At 40.0% G+C, this 20616-nt stretch overlaps 1 protein-coding gene across 8 annotated transcripts in view; it reads left to right on the top strand.

Moving 5' to 3' along the window:
- The window catches only part of STK39 (serine/threonine kinase 39), a 291605-nt gene that overhangs the window by 223811 nt on the left and 47178 nt on the right, over positions 1-20616 (top strand). For all 8 annotated transcript variants that reach the window (XM_038584733.1, XM_038584728.1, XM_038584731.1 and 5 more), the window contains 2 exons: positions 6375-6427; positions 10599-10667. In XM_038584733.1, coding sequence (XP_038440661.1) covers positions 6375-6427; positions 10599-10667 — 122 coding nt within the window. The remainder of the gene's footprint in view (positions 1-6374; positions 6428-10598; positions 10668-20616) is intronic.

Below are 20616 nucleotides of genomic sequence, written 5' to 3'. Positions count from 1 at the left end.
GCCTTACAGCTGAACTCCTCAGAAGTGCCCCCAGCTGCAGTCCCTTTCTTCCCTCTGTCTCCTGAGCCCACTGGTGACAGGGCTCTGACAGACCCCCTCCGCCCACACTGCGCCTTTGCAAAGCCACCCCTGGGCAGGGAGGGCAGGCCCGAGACAACGAGGAGAGCAGCAGACAGTGTGGGACACTTGAAGGGGGGGAGGCAGGTAGAAGCAGGTCTTCAGGGGGTCATGCCAAGGATTTAAAATTTTAAGAATCCTGGGGGAGGGACACCTGGGTGGCACAGTGGTTGAGCATCTGCCTTTGGCTCAGGTTGTGATCCCGGGCTCTTCCCTCCTGCCTTCTTCCCTCTCTCCCCTCCTTTCCTCCCCACTTCCCTCTGGCTGGCCCACCCCTGCACCCCTTCTCATCGCTGCCACCACCACCATCACCTGTCTCTTCACCAGCTGACGTGCCCTTTTGCCCCCTGCACAGCACCATCCCTGCATTCCACGGGGGACTTGGGCAAGGGTGCCGAAGGTGGGCGAGAGGCACCCAGAAACAACCAACTGGCAGCCTGAGGAGAGACATTCAGACAGAAGAAAGTCTCTCTGCCGCCCATTCCTTCCAAGATCAGAAAAACTTGTCACCCCGCCTCTACAGTGATGCTCCCTCTGCCTGTGTCTCTGCCTCTCTCTCTCTCTCTCTGTCTTTCATGAACAAATAAATCTTAAAAAAAAAAAAAAAAATTCCAGGGGAAGGTGCCAGAGTGGCTCAATTAAGCATCTGACTGTTGATCTCAGGGCTCAGGTCTTGATCTCAGGGTGGTGAGTTCAAGCCTTGCGTTGAGCTCCATACTGGGTGAGGAACCTACTTACAAAAAATAAATAAATAAAATTAAAAAAAAAAAAAAAGAGGGGAAGAACAAAATGGAGTCTTTGAGCAAGGGAGTGGGATGATCAGATTTCCAGATAACAAGCTGGCTGGCTCCTGAGCAGATCATGACCTTGAATGTGGCGAGACCAGTTAGAAGCATCTACAGACTCAGACTAGGACTCACAGTGGTTCAGGTAAGGACTGGGCCCTGGAGAAGACAAGGATTACATTCCTTCAGTTCTAGATTTAGTTCAGATGCCCTAATCAGCTGTATGATTTTTGGGTATGTCCCTTACCCTCTCTGAGCCTCAGTTTCCCTGAGAAATAATAGGGCATAAGAGCCATCCCCACATCACGTGTTATTTTGAGCATAGCATAAGATAACATAAGTGAAGCATCAAGCACGTACTGGCAGACAGTAAATGCCATTAATTATTACTTTCCCCATCTCACAGTTGAGGAAACAGATGACAGATGCCAGACAAGTAGTGAGTGGATTTGAATGGAGACCTCTGTCCCCACAGCTCCAGTACCTCCTCAGGCTGTGCCAGGCTCTCTGCTGGTGTGGACAGAGATGCCCAGCAAGCTTAATGGGCACCATAGTCCCTTTCTCTCCTAAGTCTGTGGGAAGAGACTCCAGTTCAGTGCCAAGAGCAGGAAAGAAGCAAGCTGAACTGGAAATGATGACCTGATAGCCCAGCCTGTTTGAAAGTCTCCATCCTGCTCCCAATAAAGGAAAGGTTCCAGGAGGAACATTCCCCCTGGACTTCCTCGGATACTGACTGGCAGCTTCACCCTGACCTGAAGTCCTAGGTTCAAAGAAGGGCAAAGGGGGCTTGGGAGGGAGAGGCCACCTCTGGGCTAGTGTTACCCCAGCTGTGTCCTGCAACCTCAGAGCGTGGGAAATTGGCTGGCAGTCAGCCTCACTCCAGAGTATCCTGTGGTGGAGGGTATGCAGTGCCAGTGGCACTACAGTCGCTGATGCTCTTTGAGAACCAGTGGTCCCTGGGCTTCTGAGCACTTTGATCGCATCTGGTTCTTGGAGGGTGTGTGCCCCCAGTTTTTGGCGTGAGCTAAAAGACACGAATATGAAGCTAAGGAACGCACCTAGTCCTGAGTTGGCATTTTGGCTCTGGAGCCCTCCAGGAGCAACAACTTGATCAGACTGTCCTGACGTGGTACAGTAAGAAGTGCAGAAAAATGCTACATCCTATCAGATGCATACTTCATCTGCGCAGGCCTGCTGCAGCTCAGTCACCAGGAACGCTTAAGCGTTTGCTCATGTGATCGTCATCACCACCCTCAGAGCCAGCTGCTTCATTTCAGTGTCCACTGTCCCTTGCAGATGAATGAGCAAGAAGGAAGATGTTACACATGACAATCTAGATCTCTGGATTTGTCACTTTGAATGGATATAGCAAATGTACATATATTTGTATATGACATATAGCATATATGCATTTTATATATAACATTTATATCTGTGTGTGTGTGTGTGTGTGTGTGTGTATATTTATTTATTTATTTATTTTTAAACAAAATTGAGCCCAAATTCCTGCCTGGCTTAACCAGCTGGTGCAGAGCAGTAGTTGCTCTCTTTAAATAGGGAAGAAGCTTTCCAGCTGGGAGAACACATCTCCCTGTTTTTTCCATATACTTCCTGCTTTACTCATTGAGAGTTCCTGCAATGGTGCTTACAAATTGCTTGTGAGAGTATAAATCGGGATGACTTGAATGAAAGGGAATTTGACAATATCTATAAAATTGCAAATGCGTTTATCCTTTGACCAAGCAATTTGCTTCTAGAAATTTATTTTCATGCCCACGTATTTGCGAAATGACATAAGAACAAGGTTATTCACTGAGCATTGTTTATACTAGTGGAAGACTGAAAACAGTCTGTTCATTGAATGAGAAGGATATAGCAGACAACGGAATACTATGTAACTATTAAAAAAAAAAAAAAGAATGAGAAAGCTCTCTCTGTGAGCCACTATGCAGAAATTCCAAGGTATGTTATTAAAAGAAGAGGCAAGGTGCAGAGCAACGGATATAGTATGCTACGTTTGTATTAAACAGGCTAGAAGGAACTGTGTATGTATATTTGCTAATATATGCATGAAATATCTCAGGAAGGGATGTACAAAAAGCCTATACCATTAAGGGGGGGACCAGGTAGTTGATTAATAAGAGTAGGAGGCCTAGATTTTAGAGAGCACCTTGTTGTACCTTTTGGGTTTTAACCCATGTGGTTGGTATCACCTATTTTAAAAAATAAATACTCTGCGTGAGCCCTGTAGACATTTACCTTTGTGATGCAATATTTGCCTACAATGAAAAATAAGGGTTTGTGCTTACTGAATTTAGGAGTATGTTTTTTGATGGAGTGTTTTTTTTTTTTTTCTTTTTGGTTATTTTTAGGATTAAAAGTAGCTTTTTTTTTTTTAAGTATTTTATTTATTTTAGAGAGAAAGTGAGAGCCAGGGCTCGGGGAGGGGCACAAGGCGAGGGAGGGAGAAAACCAAGAGGACTCCTCACTGGATATGGAGCTCAACATAAGGTTCAATCTCAGGACCCTGAGATGATGACCTGAGCTGAAATCGAGAATTGGATCCTCAACCGACTGAGCCACCCGGGCACCCCAGGATTAATAGGGTTTTTAATAAGAGTTATTACTGGTAGCCTGGGTCTTGAAGCTGTTAATTTCAAGTTTCAAACATTTCCTCTATAAAGTTGCACAGACTTAGTTTCTGGCCTTAAATCATACCTATTTTCAGCTTCCCTGAAATCAAGAATATCCTGTGCCATATCAATTAAAGTAAATGTACTTTCAATTAAAGGTGTTAAGTATGAGTCTGAAAAGATTAATTCTTTATAAAAGGATGACCTTCAGTAGTTAGATCCAATTAGGCATTTTTCCAACTATATTTCAACCTGATGAGACAAGTCTACTACTCACAATCAATCACTGTGATCTTTTCAAAGGCAAGTATTTTAGGTTCAGAGTCATAAAAGAATGACTTGACTAGGCAACCTCCATAGCTCGAACCATAGCTGATGTAGAGATTATGGTATTAGATATTACTTCCATAGTCTTAATGAAGAATCAGGATGTGTGTGATGATATGTTGGGTACGGTTCCTATACCTCTCTTCTTATGGCCTTAGTAGGACAAACTAATTTAGACAGGACTGACCAAAAGAAAGAGAGGAAAGGAATTGGCAGTGGCCTAAATTAACATCAAATCAGATTCCTTTTTCTTTTTTCCTCCTTTTGTCATTTCATTATTAAATATAGTATAAATACTTTACTAGTGATCATTTTTTTTTTCTTGTTGGGCTGTTTTAGTTCTAATCCAACCTTTGTTGATATACAACACCTAAAACCAAGGCTATTAAATAAAAGCATGCTTGCTGATCTTTTTATGGTGATGTGCAGAATCTTGAGGAAGATTGTTTTTCTCTCAGAAGTGAAAGGAAGCCACTGAATTTGTAAACCTGGAAAGGCCACTGAATGTGCTTGTCTAAAAAATGAAAAACAAATAATACCTACTTTGCATATCTTAAAGGTTGATTGCTGGAATCAAATGAGATTTGATTCATGAAATTTGCTAGCAGTGTTTCTCAAAAGTGTGGTCCTGTGACCATAGAAGGTGTGTGTGGGGGAGGTGGTCCTTGAGTCTCAGGGAGCCCTTGAGGTCAAACTATTTTCATAATAACATTGAGAAATTATGTGCCTTTTTCACTCTCATTATTTCAACACACTTAGAGTAGAATTTTCCAGTGGCTGGCACTATGATATGTGATCTTGCAGCAGATTGAACATAGAAGCAAAAATAAGAATCCACTTATTTATCTTAAGCCAACATTATAGAGGCTTACCAAAAATAAAAAAAAAATTGAGAACCGCTGATATATATGAAAGTGCTATGTAAACGTGCGGTGACATTGGTAGACCGTGCCATAGTCAAGCAGCTCGTCTGCTGCAGATACTGATTGTGCATGATCCACTCCATCTCCAGGACAGAGTCCTTAGTCTGGGGTCCAAGCTGACATCTGAACCATCTTCAGTTGTCTGCAATTTCATGTATTGGTCATAGGTTTGCTTTTTTAGAGTGAGAATCCACAATTTGCAGTCCTAGGTCCTAAAAAAACAAGCAAAGCTTTAGCCATTTCTATTATCCCCTCATCCCGTTCTATCTCTAAGAAGAATAGTGACAGTCAAGGTGAGAACACTTGCGAATAATGGTTCAAGGCTCTTAGGACTGTGGTCTGGGCTTGAGCATCTCTTGAACTCTTGACCCTTACTTCCCTGCTTGTGGGAGAGTGTAGACTTAGGCCAGCTTGGCTAGGCATGGGAGAAAGGCTTTCTCTAAGTTAATACCATGCCTTTGTCATTTTTCTGGGCCTCCTGCATTTAGTGCGGTAGGAGGTCCTAGGACCTGAAGAAGCAGCCTCAGGTTGTGGACCAGAAAGGGCCCACAGACTGGTGGCATCATGATGTGGGCACTGAACATAGAGACCAGGAGTTATTACCTCGAGTTTATTTGGAGTCCCAAACTGGAGAATTAAGCAGGATTATATCAGATTCTCCTGGCACCAGACCAAGGCTGTTTGGAATGGGTATTCACGCCATCTCTGTCTCTATCTCGGACCTTTGGAAGCTGAACAAATAGTTGGGTGTCTGTAGAAATTATTATTTCATGTTTCCTACTGCAGTTTCTTATGGTATTTTTATTAACTTTAATGGTAGCATCTGTTGAGAGTTTCTCATATTTTAGTATTCTTGTGAGAATTTAAAACCATTCTAATTATAGCTCACTGCCCCATATCATTTCTTGAAATTAATATTAATGGAAAACTCATACATATCTTAAGTATTTACTTGTTTTATATTTCCCTAGTATCAGTTTTTGGATCAGATATACATACAAATGTATATATTACTGTTTCATGTAAGCATTTTATATTTATTTTAAAAAAGTTTATATATTCAATGGATAACTTCACAACATTCAGGGGTCCTGTGTAGATAAAATTTTTAATAACAAAATATATATCCTTTTTTGAGCATTTTGTTGCATGATTCAATGTGTAGTGTTGTCATAAACTTTACCACTGAGACCATCTTTCCTATTTGTTTCACTTTTAAAAATAATTGATAAAATACTATTTTTAGGAAAAATATGAAAAATGTGTCAAGTCATTTATTTTAGACTAAAATCTTCTGAAATGATTAACTATAGAATTATATGTAAGGTTATTGGTTTAGTGTAGATTTTAGAAAAGAACACTTTATTTTTGAATTTTTATGAAATACACGTTTATATAATGTAAATTCAATCAGTTCTCCCTTTGTTATTGTCATAACTCTCTCTTCTGTTTGAGGAATTACTCAGAGGTGACCCAAAGCTGTAAATGCTGTCTACATGTTAGTAACATCTTGTAAAAATTGGAATACATTTAGTTTGATTAAGCTGTAGTTCATTGGATTTTAATGTGCTATATGTTATGTATTTCAGAAACTCCAGAAAGGAACTTAATGACATACGGTTTGAGTTTACTCCAGGAAGAGGTAAGCTTTAATTGAAATTATTATTTTATTGCTCCAAAGAGCATTGAAGAAATTGATTACAAGCATGTGGTTATAATTTGCTATTCAAAAATGCTTTCTCTGAAAATGAAGAAAGGAGGATGGAAGGAAGGTAGGGAGAGAGGAAGGATTTGCAGTAATTGGGGGTAATCCAAACCGAACCTGTACTGACTACAAGAATTCCTGTGACATGCTGTATGGTTTATATACACATACAAATGAAATACATTAGCTCAGCCATGAAAATAAACTCTGGCGTGGTGACACAGGGCCTAGAGGATATTGTGATGAGTGTAGTGAGTAACATAGAGCAGTCCTAGTGAGAGGTGAGCAACAAACAAGACATCACACAAAGAAGTGCTATACTTTGGCCCTCTGCTCTCAAACCTACTGCTTGGTCGGAACCCTGCCATTCTTGCAGCTTCAAGGCTAAACTGGTTGCTCTCTCAGCTCCTGGATGCCTAGAGTTCACAGAACCATGTCTCATTTCTTGTATCTTTAGCACTTGACTAAGTGCCTGCTATTCAGGAGGCACTTGTTTTGGTTAATCAGTGGATAAATAACACATATAAACAGGCTTTGGAGACCACAGGATTAGTTGTTAATAAGCATGTTAAGCAAAAATTGCTATTTCCACTCTTTAGTTCATAACCAGAAGAATCCAAAAAGGTGAAAATCAGATGCTAATGCTGAGACTTCCTGTTCTCCCTGACCTGGTTTCCGATTTTTAAGTATGTGAAAGCAGCTTCAATGTGTTTATTGAAAATCTTCTAAAATACCTTCTATTATTAAAATAAAATACATTAGGCTCATACATTTGAATATATTAATATACATTAAGCTAATAATACTCTGTAATTATTTTATGTAGTAGAGCTCTATGTGAATTTTGATTTGATTAAATACATCATATTAGCTAAAATTTTGAAAATCTGAACCTTCCTAGTGTGATATCTGGTCAATGAGTTAACTGCTTTGACCTCCCTGCTGTTAGAACCTGTAAGAAGGCACCAACTCAGACATGGACAGGAGCCAGAGCAAACTGTGGGGATTTCAGGAAACCATGTCTATTCATGTTCGGTTTTAAAAAAAAAAAAAAAACACTATTGGCCAAGCAGAATATGTTCCTGGGCCAAATGTGGGCATAGACTCGCTGACCCTCATGTCTACTCCCCTGTCAACATCAAGATTTAATGATTCCTAGTACGTTTAAATTAAAGTAACATAGGAAGTATTTGTTACAAAATATATGCAGATAGGGCCCCAGTAAATTTGCGAATTGATCTTTCTTTCTGGGAACATCCCCATCTTGGGAGTTTAGAGTCAGTCTGTGAAATTGTACAGCACTAATTTCTATTACCCAGAAGCATTTTGTTTTGTCATAACATAAGAATATTGACCAGTCAGTAGTATGATAAAGTCGGTAACTATATGCTAAATGCTTTCAAGTACAGTAAATAAAAGAATAGATTCTTCTTTCAAGGTTTTTTTTTTTTAATTTAATTATTTAAAATTGGCAGCAGCAAAATAAAAGTTAACTTGAATTTCGAGAGATGACAAAGAAATGAATTTCTAAGTTGAGGATTTTAGAGAAGATGGCCCTCTCAACATTACTGGACCTCTTTGCTGGCTTTAGCAGCCTTGTTTGACATTGTAGGCTGAATCTGCTTTTGTTTCCCGGATAGAAATTGTAATGTTGGCTTCCTGATGATAGCTGGCCTTCCCTGGCCAGCTAGTAAGGGGAACACCATGGATGTGTCACCGTACTTCTGTGACTACTGAAGCTGTCTGCATTCAGGTGGTGTCTGCACTGGGCATGCATTGTACTGTGTCTGTGCTGTATGCACACATAAATGTGTAATATGGCATAGAGTGAATAACATAAACATACTGAATATTCTCTGCCTTCACATGAGAGCAAGCCCTTTGCATTTATTGTGTTGCCATATATTCTGGAAACCAGAGCAAATATGATTATTTATGATGATTTTAACCTGTTTACTATTAGGCATGTTAAGCAGCTTAAAAAAATGTTACCAATTACCTTCCAGTTTCTGTTCTAAACCATTGCTGATCTCTTACTCACATGCATACAAATAACTAGTTAATGGTATACAAACATGGGATATTTCTCTTTTGGGCCAAAAATGGCCAGCATGACCCTTGTGCTATTTTAACGTGACTGATCTGGTGTTTAGGAGTCCTGAAAATCATAGGCAGTGCTATAAACTTTAATCATTTGGGAAAGTCCTTTGCTTTGGTACTGTTTTAGTGCTAGCCCTCAATGAGGATTTGCTTGATTATTCCATTTTCAACTACATTCTGTGAGCATAGCTCCTTACTCAGGTGTAAGATCTTACTGATACTTTCGAGGTGGTAGTAACACATCCAGATACTTTAATAGATGATCAGTCCATAGAAATGTAATCACTGCCTACTGTGTGCACTGTGCCTACTAGGTAGGCACAGGAATTCAGTACACTTTTTGTAGAGAAGTTTCTAGTGGCATCCAGGAGGATGAGATTATGAGGCTGAGTTTTCTAATCCACTTCATAAAGCTAAATCAAATGCAGAGTAGAGGGAGCCTCTCACCCTAGATTCCATGCTATGGGATCATTTTATCCCTCAGAGAATTTTATAAGGTGTTTTTTTTTTTTTTTTTTTTTTTTGTACTTCTAGTAAGAACAAGACCCAAGATAAGCCTGCCTTATATGGTATCTCATGGTTGAGAAAGATTCCTTTATTTTTCTTTTCCATTTCTTTCATGTTATTTCCATATCTGTCTGTTATTCATTATAATGTGGAATGAGTAAAATGATGGAATGCCACAACTTCTCTACATACAACGAATGTAGAGATTTTTTTTTTATGAGACGAATGTCTCAGATTTTTTTTTTATTGGAGATCCTGGAAATTTCGCTGTGTATGAAAGGAAGAAAGAGTGCACTAGAGAATGAGGTACATTTTAGATGATCCTTGGCCGATCATCCTTATCACAGCTACCACTGATTGAGTAATTACTATGTGTCAGACACTGGGCAAAGCACATTAAAGCCCACAATGTGAAAGACAATTTTACCTTCAGCAACACACTCAAGTGGGTGCTCACAGGTGTGCATGCACACAGACCATGGGGGCAGCCTTAGGCATGCAAACTGCAGTGCAATTTAGATGCTTGTTTGGTTCAGCAGCAATACTTTGAGGTGCTCCCTGACTTTGGGACACTCAATCACTCAAGTCAAACCTTCTTTTAGGTTGTTGCCAGCTGCTGAGCCAGTTTTCTTCTCACCCAGTTGTGGTTCTGGACATTTGCGATAATGTCAGAAGGCCGTGGGGACCGTGTCATCTCCCTTGTAAAAACACAAGAGTTCATAATGGTTCTTTTGAGCACATTGCCATTTATCAGTTTCTCTTCACAGAGTCTTCAGACAGACTTCTCACTTATTACCATGTTCATTCATAACCTTTCAATTAAGTAATTTTGGTTATATTCACTTGCTACAGCCTGTTCAGTCCCATCTTTATGAGATTTCTAACTCCTGTCAGTTATCATCGAGAAACCACATTCTTTTATTCAGCCACATTTTCAGAGGATGAATCTGTTGCTATCAAATGATCAATGTCATGCTAAAGGAGTTTCTTAATAGCATAAATTTAAATAGCTCATCTTAATAGTCCAACAGGCTCAAAGGCTGTTTGTACCAAATATAAGGCTGTGTCAAGTGCTACCTGTTCAACCTTTGCCATAAATTCTGACTCAGTAGCTACTAATGATAGAAAAGGATTGATGATGGCTGGAATTAACCTTGGCAGGAACGAAAAACAGTGTCATTGGGACCTGTTAGAAGCTAATTTATAGAGGTACATTTGAGGATTAATTCAGGTGGTAGCCAAAAGGGCGAATGTTTTTTGGTTCACCAAAAATGAAATAATAATTTTGCAGGACTTCCGTTGAATAAATATCAAGATGCAAGTTCTATATGGCAAAATATATTTCACATTGCTTCTGATTTTTCCTTCTGATAGAATCTGAATTGTTGAATTAAAACACATGTGGGTGATTTTCGTAAATGAAAAATATCTTTTACATTGTACTGGGTTGTTGATTTTTATTTTATGGTTACTAATACATATTCATTTCACATTTGGACAGATACGGCAGATGGTGTATCTCAGGAGCTCTTCTCTGCTGGCTTGGTTGATGGTCATGATGTAGTTATAGGTAAATCACTTTTTAGTATACGGTGTCATTTTGTTGATCTATCAAATAGAAATGCATTTGGAAACAAGTTTTCATAAAGGAATAATTTACTCTGGATTTTTGAAAATTTCTTGAATTATTTTATGTGGAAGAAGTATATATGAGTCATATTTAATTTTCTATTTTTAAAAACTCATAATTCTGCTCCATTTAATAAGAACCTCACTTATTGGAAATATAACAAAGACCCGAGAAGACCCAAAAGTCCACAACATAACAAAAATATGATACTATAAATTCCATGCATCAGAAGTACGGGAACCTCTGAGGTCCTTTGTCAGAGTTTCTCTGTTCTTTCTTTGGGCACAGTTCTAATGAACTTAGATATTAATTTTCCTAGCCATTAACAGGATTCATCACAAAGTCTGAAGGTTGGATGGGACTTAGGGATCATTCAGGCCTGTTCTTTAATTGTGTGCACAGGGACACGAATTCCTAAAAGGGTTCCTTCCATGTGTGTTGTCTGGGGCCATGCAGCTGGGTTGGGGCAGAGGCGCTTCCCTTTGAACATGGGGCTCTTTTTACTGCTTTGAGCATGAACAGATAACTGCATGGAGATAGAAGAGCCAGCTAGACACAGATTTGCTGTCAGGAGCAGGATGTGACTGGCGGCCTCTGCAGAGTGTATGGGAGGCAGAGACGCTCTAAGAGGCCAAAGCTGTCATCTAAGAAAAAGTGTAGCCTGGTTCTACCCAGGGGGAGGGTGAGAAGCTCCACACTCCTTAGATAATCCTAAGTTTGTGAAAATTTTATTTAGTCAGTCCATTGCTGGGTATTCATGTTGATGACCCTAAGTAATTAAGATTAGTTATTAACTTTTAATGTTAACTATGGCATTAATTAATTATATTGTTAATAATTACCATAACATGGTATTAGGGTAATATGCATTATGATAAAACTTTCTTTAGCAATAATCAAATGAAAATTGATGCTTAACGTGACTTGGGCCCCTTAAATGATGTGTTTTAACTTTAAAAAATTCATGTGCTCAAAATAAATCCCTTCCCCAATAATGCTGAAGTTTGTGACTGCGGGAACTTGGGGTGGATATGCTTACCCATCAGAGTAATCTGTTGTTATCAATTCGATAATATAGGTCATTATAAAGTGAAATTTTTTAGTGAGTATCTGAGGTTTTAGTGGGAGATTAGGATTCTAAGTAAAGCATCAGTATCTTAATTTGTTACAAACAATATGTCATTAAATGTGGAAATACCTTTATAATTAGAAATAACTGAGCTCTTTTTCCTATTATATATGGTGTACATACTGATTTCCTAGGAAGCTCTGATTCCTCTGCCAAGTGATACATATATAATGAGATAGACATAGTTTAAAGAAAAGTGGCATATACAGATATAGACAGGTGTGTGTGTATTTCCTTGTCCATTCTACCTCTCACACTTTGCTGTAAAATCTACTAAGATCTCATGGCCAGCTAAATTCTTACCAAAATGTTCTGCTCAAATGCAAGGGGGAGCTTGAGCAACGAGGTCAGCTCAGCTTTGGTGTCTAAGTTCCCTCTCAGAGTTCTTTACGTTAATGGTTCTTTGATAGACTTGATAAACTTTTTCTCATTAGAAAAAATGAGCACACATGCTTGTGTGGTAGATGACCTGACAAAATGAGGAGAAAACTTAATGGCTTGATCAAGATGCCTTGTAAGATATGTTTTCCTTGATAAGAACTATGGTCCATACACGAAGCAGCCTGAATTAAAAATTAATAAAGTAATAATTAAAAAAAAAACTTCTTTTAAACATCAACTAATGTCTGTTACTGGGTGAGCAGTTAAGGATGAACCAGTCTTTTGAGTTGAGTTGATCCTGGCAGGTGATTGGGAATGTGGAGGCTAGAAGAGATTCTTGGAAAGACACTAGATGACATCTTTTTGCGAGCATGGGCTGACTTCAGTCAACTGTAATGCACTGGTTTTTGTTTTGTTTTGGGTTTGGGTTTTTTTTTTTTTTTTTTTTTTTTTTTTGGCCCCAGGCTCAGCTGAATCTATCTAAAGGATTTTTGACTGTTAAGCTTTGTAAAAGTGGAAATTAAGGCATGCTTCCTATACAACTTATTGAGTGTATCTTAAATACAATAAGAAAGCTTCCATTTTTTTCATACTTTAATGCCCCAGATTTTTCATTTTGCCTTTGCTCCCCTCCTTGGAGCTAAAATGGAAGGTGTTGGAATTAGACCAAGCACATACAATTCCTCCTTCTCTGATAGCGCTAAAAATGCCTTATGGGGATATAACACTACTAAGAGTTACCGTGTTTGTGTATTTCATTTGATTATCTCATCAATTTCATGAGGTAGAAAGGACAGGTTGTTTTTAATCCATCTTAATGGATGTAAATGGGGAGGTCAAAAGAAGTTTCTGGGATGTTGTATCTTGTCATGGTCTTTGAACTTGGCTCTTATGACTCCAAGCCCAGAGCCTAACCCTGACTGACCCTGACACTCTGTGTACAGTCAGTTCAGTATCTTCAGCCTTGAAAAGTAGATCCAGATCCTTTTAAATGACATTTTTTGTGTCTCCTAGCAGGGAAAAAATAGCATATCCTTACTTGTTTTTCATACATCAGTGGATGATTTATATTTTAATTGCAGACTGTTTGACAAATGATAAAGTGTGTTTATTTTTTAAACTAAAGATTTTATTTACTGGTTGATTCATGAGAGACCCAGAGCCACAGGCAGAAGAAGCAGGCTCCCTCCGGGGAGCCTGATGCAGGACTTGATCCCAGGACCCCAGGATCAGGACCTGAGCCAGAGGCAGACGCTCAACCACTGAGCCACCCAGGTGCCTCGATAGTGTTCTTAATTCTGTCTCCCTTGAACCTGTCCCAGCAGTTCTCTGTCTTCTCCATTATCATCTGCTTCCCTCTTTACATTTTTATTTCTTGAATCTCACAAAAAGCCCCCTCACCTTCCACCCCCTGTGCTCCTGCTATTCCTCTCCATGGCTTTACAGCTAAACTCCTCAGAAGAACTCCCCCCCCCCCCCCCCCCCCCCCCCCGACTGTAATCCCTTTCCTCTCTCTATCTCCTGGCACAAGATGTGTCAAAGCAGAGGTGGCTGTGGCTGGAGCAGATTGAGCCAGAGGAGTGGAGGGAGGATTCGTGGTCTATGAATGATGCTTGCCACGTTCCTGGTTCCTCAACCCAGTGGTCTGTTCTCCGTCCTCGCTCTAAGTGGTACATCAGCCCCACTGGGCAGTTGACAGTGCCTTTGCCCATGATAACTTTTTTCCTTTGGGTTCCAAGATTCCAGTCTTTGTTCTCTTACCTTATTGATGTTTCTTTCTCAGTCTTTTTCACTGGTTGCTCCTCATCCCTCTCAGCTGTAAATATTAATATGCTGAAGGACTTTTTCATTGGGTGTTTTGTCTTTTCTATAATAATCACTCACTCCCTTGGTGATCACTTTCATAGTATTAACGTCTTCATTCTCCTATTCCCAAATGGGCTTCATTCTCCAGCCCAGTGAAGAATTCCAGACTGCAGTCGAGCTCCCTCTGTGCCATCTTCCCATGGAAAGCTGGTAGCACCCGGGATTTATTTAGCATCACAATCCAGCACCTGCTGTTTCCTCCCAGGCAGTTCCCCGCCCCCCAAACTCTCCCCTGGCCCTAATCCCTGGGTTGATGTCAGCTCCATTCAGGTGCTCCAGCCAAAGATGTGCCTTATCCTTGTCTTTTTTTTTTTTTTTTCCGTCTCATACCTGACCTCCAGTCTACCCAAACATACCCAAAATCTGGCCATAATTCCCATCTTGCTTCCATCCTGTTTCAGACTTCTTTCATCTCTCACTTGAATTACTGCATTCATCTCTCCGCTGGTCTCCCTGCTTCTGTCTTTACCTCCTTCCAGCCTGTACCCATCACAGTAGCCAGAGACATCCGTGGAAATAGTAAGCCAGATACAAAAGGCCCCATGTAGGATAATTCTTTTGATATGAAATGACCAGAATATGCAAATCCATAGAGTCAGAAAGTAGGTTACCAGGGCCTACTGGGGGGGGTGGTGAAGAAGAGGAATGACTGCTAATGGGTATGGGGTTACTTTTTCGGGTGGTGCAGTTGTTCTGGAGTTAGAAATAGTAATGATTGCACAACCTAGTACTATACTAAAAACAGCTCAGTTGTGTACTTTAAAAGGGTGATTTTTATGATATGTGTGACTTATATCTCAATAAAAAAAAGTAAGCCAGATCACATTAATACTTTAAATAAAAACTCTCTCATGGCTTTCCATCCCACATCTCAGTGGCTTACAGTCCCCAGCCTGATCTGTCCCCTCACTTCTCAGACTTCATGCCTCATTTCTGTTCTCCCCGTTGCCCATTTCAGCCCAGCCATACTGGGTTTTGTACTAGGAGGAATGCTCCTTCCCTAAGTACACCTGTCTGGCTCCTAGAGCATTTAAGCTGCTGCCCCTCAGAGGGGCCTTCTTTGACCACCCTACTTAAAATTGCAACCCATCCACTGCCCTCCAACTCCTTCCTCATTTAATCATTTTACCAAGTCTCTCCCTGTGTAATAGGCTGTCTGTTTCATTTATTTAGTTAACTACACAAGATTTTCCCTAGAGTGTAAGTTTCCTAAAGGCCAAGATTTTTATCTGTTTTGTTAACTGCTATGCTCCCACTGTCCCTGACTTCGTACCTCACATGGTTGGCACTCTGTAAACACTTGTCAGGGAAAAACAAACACTATATTTTTTAATTATTTATTTATTCATTCATTCATTCATTCATTCATTCATGAGAGACACAGAGAGAGAGAGGCAGAGACACAGGCAGAGGGAAAAGCAGGTTCCATGCAGGGAGCCCAATGTGGGACTCGATCCCAGGACTCCAGGATCGCGCCCTGGGCCAAAGGCAGCGCTAAACCGCTGAGCCATCCGGGCTGCCCAACAAACACTATTTTTAAATATACAGGTATCTCATAAACATTTATTTTAGGAAAAAAAGGATATTTTGAGTATAGGATCCTCGTATTTTAAGAATCTTTTTTGTTTTTAGGAATCTTTTTATTTTTTTATTTTTTTCTTAAAGATTTTATTTATTTATTTGTGAGAGACACAGAGAGATGCAAAGAGAGACGCAGAGACACAGGCAGAGGGAGAAGCAGGCTCCATGCAGGGAGCCTGACGTGGGACTCAATCCTGGGACTCCAGGACCACACCCTGGGCTGAAGGCTGCGCTAAACCGCTGAGCCACCTGGGCTGCCCGGAATCTTTTTTTAGACTGCAGAATTCAAGTACCATTGTATAAATATGAAATATGTTCAACTTGACAACTGTACAAAAAAAAAAAAAACATAGTCCAGTTCAGCTTAGAGCTTTGGCATCTAGAGGTTTGAATGATTTCTTAGTGTGTATTTTTCCATCTTGCATAATAGAAACTAGCAGCTAACATTTAAAGAGGTTAAAAAAAATCTCCCCCCACCCCCATCAGAATATTCTCTTGAATTTGAGTAAATGCTGAGGGCAACATAAAAAAAAAACAAAAACCCAAAAGAAGCAATAGTATATGTTATGGAGCAGTGAATGTTATGACTTTTACTATAATGTAACAAACGTGTTAGAACAGCACCTAGCTTCAGGGCAATCTGCCTTCAGTGGGGGAACCTTTACAAACCACACTTTGGATTGAAGAAGGAATGGTACAGTGACATGGAGTGATGGCTTTTGTGCAAAAGCACAGCCGTGCGGAGATTAAATGCACTGTTTGTCTATTGAAATCATAAACCTACTTGAGTTGTGCTCAAATGCAGCACTACCATGAGGCAAGAAACAGGAGACATTTTAGGCCCCCGTGGAAGTAGAAACTGCTAGGAGTGTCAAGGCCTCCTGGACGAGTGTTGGTCTAAAAAGATAATTTCGTAAGAGGCCACAGTTGGTGTCATGCATGTATAAATTTTCGTGTCTCACCTGGCCGGGAGGACTGCTAAATCCTAACAGACCCACCAGATCTGAGTCCTTATTTCAGTTGTTTCAGAGAGGGATCCCAAGGATCACGGATGTTGTAAGGCAGCAGAAAAAAAAACTTGTTTCCTTTGCCTTCTAGTTGAAAAACAGCCAATCAGAAGTTTTCTCTGCAGTAGTAGCACAGGGATAAACCAAACAAAACCCCGACTCATGTATGAAAGACATCAGAAGTTCTGAATTTTGTCAGACCTTGTGAGACGTGGTACTTTTGCATCTGTCTCACTTTTTTTTTTTTTTTGGCTTTTCAAGAAGATATTTATTTCTCAAAGGAGAATAAACATTTTATGTAGTTGTATAGCCTGTATTTTTTACTGAGTATATTATCATTTTCTTATTTATTTTTTAACGTTTAAATTCAATTTGCCAACATAGAGTATAATACCCAGTGCTCATCCCATCAAGTGCCCTCCTCAGTGCCCATCACCCAGTCACCCCATCCCCTCACCCACCTCCCCTTCTGTAACCCTTTGTTGTTTGCCAGAGTGAGGAGTCTCTCGTGGTTTGTCTTTCTAATTTTTCCTACTCAGTTTCCCTCTTTTTCCTTATAGTCCCTTTCACCATTTCTTATATTCCCCATATGAGTGAAACTATAGGATAATTGTCTTTCTCCAATTGATTTATTTCACTCAGCATCATACCCTCCAGTTCCATCCATATCAATGTAAATGGTGTATTCATCCTTTCTGATGGTTGAGTAATATTCCACTATGTATATAGACCACATCTTCTTTATCCATTCATCTGTTGAAGGACATCGTGGCTCCTTCCACAGTTTGGCTATGGTGGACATTGCTGCTATGAACATTGGGATGTAGGTGTCCCATTGTTTCAGTACATCTGTATCTTTGGGGTAAATACCCAATAGTGCAATTGTGAGTCATAGGATAGCCTCCATACTATTTTTCAGAATGCCTGCACCAGCTTGCATTCCCACCAACAGTGCAGGAGGGTTCCCCTTTCTCCACATCCTTGCCAACATTTGTTGTTTCCCGTCTTATTAATTTTTGCCATTCTCACCAGTGTAAAGTAGTATCTCATTGTGGTTTTGATTTGTATTTCCCTGATGCCCAGTGACGTGGAGCGTTTTGTCATGTGCCTGTTGGCCATGTGTACATCATCTTTGGAGAAATGTCTGGTCATGTCTTCTTCCCATTTCATGACCAGGTTGGTTGTTTCTTGGGTGTTGGGTATGATAAGTTCTTATTGATCTTGGATACTCTTTTGAATGAGTATTAGGAGGAGGAACACTGCTGGGCATCTGAAGCTAGCCAGTTGTCCATCCTACTCAGCAGCTCCTGCAGAGATCCAGTCCAGGGGCCCAGATTCCACGGTGAGTGATCACTGGGAGAGGTAGCTGCTTGGCAGCTGCCTTCTGAAACAGTGCCTGCTGCCTGTTCTTTGCTGGGTTTTTATACCACCACTTCCTGGCTTTTAACAACCTATGTGTGTATCTTTTTCCTTTAAGTGGAGTTTAGAACCAGATGTTGGAATTTCTGTTTCCTGAGAAAGGGAGCTGTGCTTTTGCATTCATTTACACAATTTTCTTTGGTAGCATTTGAACCTAGCTGAGTAGTTTTTACTGTCCTGGAAGCAAATATTAGCTATATATATTCTCAAAGCTGTCTCGGTGGACTTCTGGACATACTCTTCATTGCCCTGGAATGCTCTTTTCCTGCACATGAGAATCCTGCTTACAACCTGTCTGCCCTTCGAGATACGTCATAAATGCCGTCTCCGTGAAGGCTTCTCTGATGCTTGCCACCTCCATAGCAGATTCAGGAGGACAGCTTTCCCTTTTCGTGAATGCCAGAGGAACTGTATTTTACCACATTTAGGGACATGTGGCTTTCATCCTGCTGTCCTTCCTGGTGCCTGCCTTCTCTGTCTGGAGTTTGAGAGTGCCCTTAGGGCAAGACCTGTCTTCTATTTTATTGAATCTCTGCCATTCTTGCCACACTTGGTAAATATGCCTATGGATAAATATCCATTTAATTCATTCAATTCCATTTGGCAAACTTAATGTTGGAATTGATTGATCATTGCAACAATACAGATATTATTGTACCTCCTCAAGAATGAAGAGTAATTCACCATAATTGATGTTTTCCTATCGCTCTGTCCCTGTCACCTTTTTCTCTCTCCTAAGAATTGACTTCTTGGGACGCGTGGGTGGTTCAGTGGTTGAGTGTCTGCCTTCGGCTCAGGGCATGATCCCGGGGTCCTAGGATTGAATCCCCTCATTGGGCTCCCTGCAGGAAGCCTGCTTCTCCCTCTGCCTATGTTTCTGCCTCTCTGTGTATTTCTCATGAATAAATAAATAAAATCTTAATAAAAAAAAGAATTGACTTCTCCTGTGACTTTTGAGTCTTGGAAAAGAAACACGTTTGGTCTAGAAGGCCTTTTTTTCCTCTTGGACCTGTTGAGGCCAGCGTCTGTCTCAAAGCACGCACCCTGAGCTGTGTGTGTCACTCTTATCTTAGATGCTTATTAAGAATGCACATTTCTGGGCTCCAGTCTAGAGCCACAGAATCTAGAGTCTTGGGCTTAGGAGTGTAGAAATGTGTATTTCTAAGAAGCATCCCAGGTCATTGCCACTTCTTTACTTTCCGCTTGCAGGAGCCTTTGGAGACTGTTTTTAAGCTTACTTGCATCATCTGTATCTTTTCCAGTCTCACTGATCTCTGTTGCTCTTCCGTCTCATTTTATTCTGTCCTCTCTTCTAAAAGTCTATGTTAAAACCGTGCCAGTTAACTTTTTTAAATTGAGTGTGTATAAATGGTATAGATGTGTGGAGATACCTTGTTGGTATCTTAAACCAACAGTGGGGTTTTTCTTAAAACCCTTGCTGCTCAGGATGCAATGCAGCCTCCTGGTGGCCTTCAGCTTTTCTACATCTATTTAATGGCAAGCTTCAAAGTGTGCAAGCAAACAAACCTTTGCTCATTCAGAAGCATATAGTTGGGTGTGTAAAGTGCTTTGTTTCCCTGGCTCTAGCCAGGGATAGTACAATCTGCTACAAGTTATCTGGAATTTCTTGGGCAGCAGTATGCTTTTTCAATGAAAGTCTTGGGAAAGCTGTGAACGTATCTCTTATATTTGCTTCGGTGATTATGCTGTGATGTTTACTGATGTTGAAATTCAGTAAAGGAAAACTTCCATTAAAAAATATTGTCTCTATTATACAACTGGACCATGATTTCAAAGTGGTGACAGATAATAAAAAAGGAAGAAAACTCCTTAAGCCCTTTCTGGGTTTCAGACAGGCTTGGGGTTAGTTGAATGATGTCAATAAATACAGCTGAGTGATTCCTGATTAAAAGTTGTCTGTATGTTAAGTTTAATAGTCTAGGGAATTAAGGATTGTGAGTGGCTTGGGAGAACTATACTGATTGCTTTCCTTATATATACTTAACCAGAAATAAATGTTGACCAGTTTAATATGGAACAGGGTTATCATTTTCAGAAATGCACCACACTACAAATTTGATTGTAGCTCATTGCTCCTGGCTTCCCAAGTATCTTTTTTTTTCTTTTTAAAAAATCTGTATTGAGGAATACAATAGAGGAAAAGTTATTTTAACATGAAAAATTAGTATACAAAAATTATTTTAAAATACTTAGAAGTGTTAAACTGGACTATCTAATATAAAACTACTGTGCTTTCAGATGAAGGACTATCATTTTTAGCTGAATTAAAATACTCAGCAATTGAGCTATTTGGAAAGGGCTGTTTGCTCTGTGCAGCGCTGGAGATAGGTCTGTATAAATGTGTAGAGTGCATACATACACACTTTGAACATTAATTTAGTCACAGACCTAAGTTAATGTATTTGTAAGTTTATTTGATTGCAGCAGAAAGACAGACTGAAGTAAAATGTAATTCTTATTTTAACAGACTATAATTTTTATAGTC

Source organism: Canis lupus, chromosome 36 (genome assembly GCF_011100685.1).
Source record: "Canis lupus familiaris isolate Mischka breed German Shepherd chromosome 36, alternate assembly UU_Cfam_GSD_1.0, whole genome shotgun sequence".
NCBI classification, from domain to species: Eukaryota; Metazoa; Chordata; class Mammalia; order Carnivora; family Canidae; genus Canis; species Canis lupus.
The sequence above is the reverse complement of the archived record's forward strand: the minus strand, read 5'-3'. Positions and strand labels throughout refer to the sequence as shown.